At 41.4% G+C, this 9950-nt stretch overlaps 1 protein-coding gene and 1 long non-coding RNA gene across 3 annotated transcripts in view; both read right to left on the reverse strand.

The window, feature by feature from the left end:
* Positions 1-3056, reverse strand: part of sap30bp (SAP30 binding protein) — a 19685-nt gene extending 16629 nt beyond the window's left edge. Inside the window, exons 1-3 of one of the 2 annotated variants that reach the window (XM_031843557.1) lie at positions 2955-3056; positions 2301-2410; positions 317-361 (exon numbers count right to left, since the gene is read on the reverse strand). In XM_031843557.1, the coding sequence (XP_031699417.1) occupies positions 317-361; positions 2301-2410; positions 2955-3048 (249 nt within the window). In that variant the 5' untranslated portion in view covers positions 3049-3056. Of the gene's footprint in view, positions 1-316; positions 362-2273; positions 2411-2954 lie in introns of both variants that reach the window. The other variant, XM_031843556.1, reaches the window with a different exon arrangement.
* A 1187-nt stretch (positions 3057-4243) lies between these two features.
* LOC116381529 (uncharacterized) lies at positions 4244-9597 on the reverse strand. Its single transcript, XR_004212667.1, has 4 exons — positions 9141-9597; positions 6381-6578; positions 4982-6221; positions 4244-4732 (listed from the first exon to the last, which is right to left on the reverse strand). It is a non-coding gene; the product is annotated as an uncharacterized LOC116381529 (long non-coding RNA).
* Between the last annotated feature and the right edge of the window lie 353 nt (positions 9598-9950).

The raw sequence follows: 9950 nt of genomic DNA on the forward strand, positions 1-9950 counted from the left end.
ACACACACACACACACACACACACACACACACACACACACACACACAGAGAGAGAGAGGGTGGGGTTAGTATGGTGTGCAGGTTCAAGTACATGAGCCCTTCACTTCAGAGGAGGTTTCGGACTCATATTGAGAACATGACCTGGTGTTACCTACGTTTGATATTGGAGCATTCATCTGACATACATAAGCCCACAGCACCACCTGGTGAGCATGCTCCCTCATAGCACAGCTTTAAATGTGCCATCCCTTCTTGGTTAGTCACGAAACAAATGGGATCCTTTCACAAATCCCACACCAGGCGGGTGTTCAAATACCTCAACATCCTCTGCGTCCCTCCCCTCGTCGGAGTCGTCCATTTCCTAGAAAAACAAAAATGCAGAAGCTTAACACCGTAAGGATCAAAAGGAGATGAGAGCAGACCGGGGGGGGGGGGGGCCATAAATGTTTATTTGGATTGCTGAAAAATAACTTAAAAGGGGCATTCCACCAATTTTACATTATGATAGTCAGTTGTATAATATCTTGGGGGTCTGGAGGAAGCTTTCTGGAGCCTGGACATTGACACTGAAGATGTCTTGACGGTCACCTTGGCTTTGACGTGAGACCTCACAGCAGACCTGTGTAAACAACTGCTGATGCAAAGGGTTTGACAGTAGCGGGTGTTTGGGATACTCGACGGCCTAATAACAGATGCTGGTGATGAGTTGCATTTCAGTAGGAGCCTGTGTTTTTGGAGTTTGACCCATACTTGGGACTAACGGTCAGGATACCTCAGCCTCTGCTGCTTTGATCTGTCTCATGCGAGTCATTTCATGAAAGTGCAATACCAAACCGCCTTTAATTAAAGCTTCTGAACAGCATTAGAGTGACACTGTAACAAGATCGGTGCTTTGTACACCCAGTGTTGTATAACTGTGTCAGAGTTGCATTGGTTCAACTGCATGTTTATTTTTTGAGGTAGTCATGTTGTTGTTGTATTGGATTCATTCATTATATTTGACTGTGTTTCTAATATGTTTGCCTATTCCATTTATGTAAATGACAAGGACTAAATAACAAAACATCCATCTGTATAATGTAGTCAAATAAAACAAATGACGCATGACAGACTCGCATATAAATAAACCGAGTTAACACACAAACAACTAAAAAATAAAGGCAGTATTTACTGCAAGACCTGTGTACTGCAGGGCATTACGTCACAGAGATGTTTGAAGTTTTCTGTCCACTCTGTGTACAAGCCATCAGTTCAGCAGGGATGCAGAGAGGGCATATGGTACTTAGCCCATATAAACCATGTTATAGTTAACCTATATCTATTTAAAAGTATGAACACACACACGAGTAGGATATGAGATTTACAATCTACAAGTAAATATGATATGAAATGTAGGTCCTCTGTCATAATAGTCACTGTCTGTGTTTCCAAGATGATGTCATTAAAAATATGTTTTGTTTTGTCTGCCCAACAATATACATATTACAGTTAATATAAACACAGAGAAGCAGATTTAAGAAGCTGTAAACAATGAATGTTTGGTGTTTTAACTGGACTTAAATGATTACTTGATTTAGTTTTTTTGTATTCATTTAATTAATATCAAAAACAATAACTAGATCTCTAGTTAGGTGACCCTTTTCTTTACATTTGGATCATCGATTATACTGTATCTTAAATATTGGAAATTGTGGTTGCACTTCAATGTAGGAACATTTAAAAAATATTAGTTTCCAAGTTTAATTGAATTCTGTTGTGATGTTTGTGTTAGAGAGCTAACTCTCATGGATTAATAAATGTAATCATACATCTAAATCTCAATGTTGAATAAAATAACCTTGATTGTAAACACAGTACAGCCCTGGTTTTCTGTAATAACAGATATTTACGATAAAGACTACTGTGGGCAAATAAATCCAAACTGATTAATTTTCAAAATACTTTGCAGTACTAACACTAACGTTTAACGTCAAGGGGGGTGATGTGACAAGATCTCCTTCACTCTACACGATTACAGACATGTTGCAAGTTGATGATTACACATTCTGTGCAACACGTCTGATCTTGAATATGATGTGCTAATAACAAAACCAAAGAGCATTGGTGAGATCCTCTCAAGTTTTTCATTCCTCCCAAAGTTCAGTGAAGACTCAAGTGTGCAACATTAGATCCCCTCACAATGAACTGTCAAAAAGCATCAGATTCTCTACCACCACACCCAGTTAATACGTTCACCCAAACACCAGTGGAATCCAACTGAATGGTCAACTCACAAACATGTTTTGAGCTCCGGTACTGACCGAGTGGCTCTCTCTGCTGTCTTCATCTGCAGACACCTTCACTTCCGCACCCTCCGTTCGGTTCAGGTCATCGTCCCCATAGCTGTACACCAGGCCACTCCCACGAGCCTCTGGTGATGGAGAGCAAGAGACAGAGAGGCAAAAGTGTCACCACACAGAAAACATGTCAGATCACTGCAAGAGGCATTAGCTAGCTGTGCATCAGGGCTACAGGAAGACACAACGAAGCTATACTTCATTGCCAAATACAATAAATCTAGTACAAACACATCATAACATTACACTCTTCTGTTACCCTTAGAGCTAAGAAGTGAAACCAGTAGCTTTACAGGAAAACAAAAGACCTCTGTTGTTCTTGAGCGCTTCACGTTTTTTCTATATTATGTGCCAGGTAATAACATCAACAAGACCAAAACAAAACCAACAACACCTGTTGAAATAACTTTGTATTATTTAACTTCGTAGGTTAACGGGTTTTATTTCGCAAACATATCTTGAATATATTCGACACTTTGTCTGTAAACTAGCTAAGTTCATTGTTAGCTACAAGCTAACGTTAGCTAGCACATGACCACATAAGACTCCCACAGCAACATAGACAGCGTTTTACAGCCACATAGGACCAACGGAACTATTACATGTGTTATAACGTACCTGTCTCTTCTGATTCGGGGTCAGAGTCAGGTTCTGAATCGTCTCCATAGTCTGCTAAAGAGGAAAGCAGAGCGCTCTTTTTACCGCTCGCCATTGCCGTGTCGCCTTATGCGTCGCATAAAGCCCCGGTCGCAGAGTAATTACGTCAGTCACATTGTACCGCGTAAGAGACGGCGTAGCACCGGGAGATGTAGTCCTCATGTTTATTTGGCGACGCTAAAAACCTACAGTTTGTGGCTGTAACAAGGGGAATACTGTGAATATTGTTGATAAATGAGCAACATTTAAGTATTCAATTTTAGACCATAAATTGCTCGTATAAAGCCAAAACACTACAATTAGCCAACACAAACAAACCAAATAGGAAAATGCTTTGACCCCCACCCCTTGAAAGAGTACACAAGAGAATAAACTACTTCTACTTTTCAGAAGCTCCAAAGCTCCTCTGAATCAGCTTAATAGGAAAACATACGCTCACAACTTTCATATTATTATTATTATTAATATTAAAATTAGCATTATTTTCTGCAGGTGTCAACATTACCGATTAAAAGTAGTTGGCAGGCTGGCAACCAGGCATCCGCTTTTGGTTGCCCAAACTAAAATATAGTTGCTATTTTCAGTCTACTTATATTTTGAGTAATTAAGATACTATGCAGTTGTACGTCAGCTTAATAATGAAAATGTGACACATATGTCATGTGTATGGATTGTTCATGCTTTTTAATTTTCCATCCAGCTCAAAGATGTCGGAACACTACTCCTCCCAAGACTTCACAAATTTCCTTTTTGTTTTTCTTTCAGGATCGCCTGGTTCTTTGTCAGTTGATCTAATTTCCGTATTTGTTCGTGATGTTGACAGGTTGTTGAACTTTTCCCGGGAATGCACCAACTCACATGCAGCTTTCTCTGGTTCTTTTTTAAATATCACTAAAGTAACAAATATTTTTTTAAATGTTTTTGAGGGGTGCACACTTTGCAGTTTGCTGTCCCTATTTTTTATATTTTAAAAGAGTTTTTTTCTAACGTTTCTGAAGGTTGACCTATGTTCATGTATTTATTATATAGGCAAATCTAAAAAAAATGAAATGAAACAATCACTTATTTTGTACAATGGTTATGAGTAAATTAATATCAAGTGCTACAAGTAAAACAGTGAATTCTATTTGAAAAATACATTTAACAAAAAGTTCTGTTACTGTGGGCCTATAGGAAAGTAATGTTTCATGTAATTTACTCAAATCTGGACCATTTTGATACATCACTTCCTACCATGGTTTGGAGCTGCTACATAATACTGAAGCCTGTTGGCTGAAGAGTTCATGAAGCTAACTGACAACACATTTAAGTTCATGTGAAATTAAATGACGGAAGATTTCATCCCACTCTCTTTATGGTGTCACCCGGCACAAATACAGAAATGGAAAAACAGCAGAGAAATGGGTCCCACTTCCGCCACATCTCAAAGAAATGACAAACGTGGACAGGTACATTTTGACAAATTCAGGTCGACGATCATTTAACAGTATGAGTCAGCTCTCTTCACAAGCGTCTAGATCACCCCATCCTTCTTCTTCTTCTTCTTCTTCTGGTTCTCTCCCTGATGGCCGCAGCAGCATCCGTACAGCAGAGCGAAGACGACCAGAGACAGAGTTCCCAGCACAAACACTCCTATGACCACAGCACCGCCCAGGGCCCAGGGCTCCTGACGCAGCCGGTGCAGGAACCATTCCACCCAGTCCTCAGGCCACCCTGTGGGTGTCTGCTGCTCCGAAACACTGCGCCGGGAAAACCAAAATACAAGCTCAAATGGAGAATCTGGACTTTAGACTGATGAGGTAATGTTGTTGGATACCATCAGCTGCCACTAACAATGCTTTTATATAACCCACATTACATGCTGCTGATTAAAATGTCTGAGCTCTAAAGCCTTTCAAAAGCTGACATGTTTTGATCGGCATGCTCCACAGAAATCTGCTGAAGGTAAACACCATTGTCACCCAACACGTTCCTGTTCAGGAACTCACCTCTCCACGGCCATGTCCCGCTAAGTGGTCCTCTCACGGCTCGGTGACTCCTAACAGTGGCTGAATATACTGTGTGTGAGAACAGGTGGTTTCAGCTACGGCTCCGATCCACTGGCAGCCCTGGAACTGTCCCAAACATTACAGTTTACTACCAGTTTGTGCACCGCGGAGGCATTCTGTGAAACTCCAATGGCTCCGACTCTGCTGACACCTTCAGTGCCTTTGTGTGGGCAGGGCAAAGTAAAAGCAGCAGCTTCTGGTTAATGTTTACTGAAAATATTGACTGGTAATAAGATATGCACACAGAAGTGCAGTGTTTTACTGGTGGGATTTAGAGCAACGCTTATCTTGAAGCAAAGGAGAAGCAGTTATTGGAATAAAGTCATACAGGGTTTAGATGGGGGATCAAACCATGCTTAGATAGTTCAATCTTTACATTTGATCGTGTAATAAGAAACTAGTCCGTATTATATTTGTTTTTTTAATATATATTGAACATTTTTTACATTTCAGTTGCATCCACAAATGCAATATTGCAATGCCTCCGTTAATAAAAACACACAAAAAAAACACAACAACTATGTAATATAACAAGAAGACATCTGTAACGGTTGCATGTCAAACAATGAACGGGTCATATTTTCAATTGGCATGTTGAGGAAGAAAATAGAAGCCCTTCACTTGGCCACCAGAGGGCGCTCTGTCTTTTTTTCACTGGCAAGTTTGTATACTACACAAGTTGGAATGTCTGCATGTTTTTCAATTCCCTTGAATATAAACAGGACAGCAAACTGGTCCATTTGTAATAACGGAGACCCAACTCAGCTCTCTCCCTGTATCCTCTCAATCCACTGGTCCACTGTAAAGTTTTTTTATTGTTGGGAAAAGGCCGCCACACAGTATTTCATTGTCCTGGTCTGAGATGAATCTGCTGATTTATAGTGGCATGGCTCTCTGGATGAGGATCCAAGTCTTTATCCCGGGTTGCTGGAACATCATGTCCCCCCCGTCCTCCTCCTCCAAGAAATTCAACGACTCTGTAAAAGAGCATTCCCCGTTTTGTAACTGTGTGCGTGGGATGGTTACACGAAGGATGGGGAAAGGATGGAGGTTGAATTTACTTGGGGAGTCCGCTCTCTGTCTCATCCTCAGACAGGCTGTACTCTGGTGGCAGGGTGTTTTGGCTTTCCACAGCAGAAGCATTGGGCGCAGGACAACACGATCAAGAACAGGAACGTGGCTGAGAGGGGAGACAGGAGTAATGTAATGTGAAAAGGGGGGGTCACCTGTAGTGACGAACCCACAGAGAAATATCAAATGACCCTCTTTTAGCTTCTTTCATTGAACATTAGTGAACGCATCTTTGTCATATACATTAGCTAATTAGACAAAATCTCACCAACAAACAGGATGATCACAAGGAAGGCCCCCAGCTCCAGATAACTGGCCTGTGGGAGCCCCTGCAGTTTGATCCACACCTTCTGAAGAATATCCAGCACCTCCTCTTTCACCTCCGCCATGCTGACTCCCAGATGCAGGTCCCACGCGCAGATATGACAAAAAGCCTCAGGTCTTCACAGAACTCGCACAGCCGCACCTGAAAGACACAGAGAGCCCACTTGCTTGAGAAAAGATGGTCCGAATGTAGAAATGAAGATGTTATTTTCATCCACAGCTCCACCCTTCGCTCCTGCAATTTTATCCTTCCACCCAGCAATTACCCCTCAAGCCTGGTAAGCACATAGTCCTTCATCCCCAAATACTCTATGTGCTTTTGTGAGTACCCCCTCATTATATATCAGCACCCCTAATTAGCCTACTGATTACCTTAGGTAGGTGGGACAGAGGTGTGTGTGTGTGTGTGTGGCTACACCATGTGCCTACAGTGTGTGTGATTCCCTGCTTCAGCTTGGTTACATTTGTATCCACACACGGGAGTCACCGTCCTGCATGTTCAGTGTAATTATATGCAGGAAAGGCTATTTCAGGCCTGGCATTTCAAGACTCAGTCCTGTCATCATCAGTGGAGCAGCTGTGTGTGGGTGAGATCCCAAAGGCGGATGCTAGACAGGCTGCAGCGCACCAGATACGAGATATATCACAGGGCTGTGAAAATGGCAACAGGACCTTGAAGACATCCAGTCATCAGATGGTCAACTTTGAGCTGAATGGACACAGGGACTGGTTTGTCAAATAAGTCAAGTGTTTCATGCATTGTGACTATGTCTTTTATATTTATTTTTTTATATCGTTTTTACATATTACCTTTAACTTCAAATAAAGTAGTAATGGTCATACCAACACGGTGCACTCTACAATGCACACTGTACTACGTTATACTCTACTGGCCTACAGAAGAAGTGAAGATGGTAAAAGTGTTTCAAGTTTCCAGACTGGCTGGAAAACTGCATAACACACAAAGAGCATATAATGCCTCATTTTAGGCCTTTTTAGGCTGATTGTTTTACAACATTTCCATAGAACCTGCAGTACCTAAAAAACACAGATAGTCCACCCTGACTTCTGATACATCTTTAGAGAATGGCAGCGGTAACCAACAGTTTGTTTGTGAATATAAACTATATACTGTTTTAGTAAGAGCATATCCATCCTCTATTAATGTATCAAAATCACTATAATACCAAAATGACCAATTAAGTATATTTAATATGTGATTGAAAGGCACCTTAAACAAACCCAGTTGAGTGAACTCCACCAGAATCAATGTAAGTTACTATTAACTAACGCTAAGCTAGCAGGAGTTTGTTATCGTGATTGTATTTATGCTAGCTAACGTTACTGCCTCATTTAACCAACGTTATGTTGTGGAAGAGCAAACTAACTTACCAAGAAGGGGGTCTGTCAAATGAGTGTTAGCTGAGGCTAACCTCGAGCTTGATATGACGTTAAAGTTAAAATAAAGTTAACATTAACGCTACGTCTTGTTCGCCCGAAGCAAAACGGCTATTATACCGCTGGACACATATGTAATTAAATTAAAAAAGTATCAGTCGTTTGCCTAATTAACAGTTTATTTTCTAAATATCAGGAAATATAACGTTAGTTACTGTACCTCGGAATTCCTGGCGTTGCTAGGCAACATATCAATAGGATGGAGTACTTTCACAAGGCTTAGCTAGTTTAGCTAATGTAGCCTGTAGTAATTCTGTACTATACTACACTACACTATAGGCTACTGCAGTACTACTTTCTCACTATATGAGCAGGAGAGTAACAGTAGCCTGACATAAATCAACAGACTAGATGTAGACACATACAGCACATGCAAACAACATAATCGTCATGTTGTATTTATGTACTCTTAATTTATTTTTGTTAAATACACTGTTATTAAACGGAAATACTTATTATTTTAATTAATTTAAATGAATCTAGACGTTATCAATTTGTTTAGGAAGTGTCGGCTATGTCTGTTACCAGATACCAGACTGCTTCCTTTCATTGATTTCAGAGGGTTTTTTCTGGTTGTTGCTTTTTCTGGTTGGCACACTGTCACCATTTTTGTCGATGAAAGAGTCTGCAGCTCTTACAGGAAGAACTAAATTTCCTGACATGACCTACGTAGTGCAGAAATACTGTACCCACTGGATAAACCGTTGTTGGAGCTCAATTTGATTTCCAGAAATCACATCCCAATGTTTCCTCAAAAGTGCATTAAAATAACTATATATGCATACACATAGCTGTGTATTTGTTCACGGGTGTGTACATTCTTGTTTGGTTTTCTGGAAGCCTCTCATGCTGATTGTGAAAATCTGAACCCCTGTTCAGAGTTAGCCTGAAGAATGTCTGACCTGTGCTGCTGACCCTCTCTGCTCTGCCATCATCTCCTCTGGTCTTTTTCCTTTTTTACTGCACTCCCACACCAAGTTTCACAATCAGCAGAGAACATAGAGACCAAAACATGCTGCAGAACTCTTACTGTAATGAAGAAGACAATCACTTCTTTGTGTTGAATCTTGAACTTTAACATGGTGTAAATAGGGTGTGCCACTGAAACAAGCTTCTTTAGGTTTTAATTCACCTACTTAGATGTTTTATTTTACTTGCTGAAAATTACAACTGCCTTTGTATGCAAAAAAAAACAACCTCTGACTCTTTATTGACAAGCAACATGGAAGTATAAACAGCCTCTTACCTCTGAAGTGAATGTGCTTCACTTTAAGAGCGTCACTGTTTCCACATGTCAACTCTTCTGTGCATGGAGAACCCAACTCAGCTCTATACACAAAACCGTCCCCACGATGTTTCACAGACCACTACTTCTTCTTCTTGTTTTCACCCTCCCCCTCTTCTCATTCGTTGTTATTCTTTTCTGAAGTTTCTTTGCCTGCTGGTCTCAGCCTCCTCCTCATCTAATTAGCTCTGATCCAGTTCAGACCAGCACTGGGTGTTTGGAGGTAATCTGACTCTCTCAGCAGATCAGCAGCCGTGTATGTAGGACTGCAACTGCTCCTCCTGCGGTGCCTGTTCGCTTTCTCCCACTCACTGACTCCTGTTCTCAGGGAGTTTGTGTACCTCCTCCCTCTCCTCTTCCTCTTTTCGCCCTCCCTCTCTCTCCTCCCAGCCTCCCTCCAAACAACTTCCAAAACACAGCCGTTCACTGCTGCTTACGCTGTCCCCCACTCCCCCTCACCCTCTGTCCAGTCTTTACATCTGAACACTCATTCACTGTTTTTTTCTCCTCCTCTCTCTCTCTCTCTCTCTCTCTCTCAGTTTGCCAAAGACCAGCTGTGCCAGGGCCCCTTTTTTTGTCTTCAGTCACCGTGGAGACGAGGCTCCCTCTAAAAGGAGTAGGGGGTGGGTGTGCATCCATCTGGTCTCCCGCCAGCTGACTGTTTTTCAGGAGCAAGTACGTTTGCATTTGCTCCTGACTCACTGTTGTTTCCCTCAGCTGTGCACTCATGGGAAGTTGTACAGCAGACATGTTCAGTAACGGTAATGCTGA

Source organism: Anarrhichthys ocellatus, unplaced genomic scaffold, assembly GCF_004355925.1.
Source record: "Anarrhichthys ocellatus isolate YVR2014 unplaced genomic scaffold, GSC_Weel_1.0 scaffold4, whole genome shotgun sequence".
NCBI classification, from domain to species: Eukaryota; Metazoa; Chordata; class Actinopteri; order Perciformes; family Anarhichadidae; genus Anarrhichthys; species Anarrhichthys ocellatus.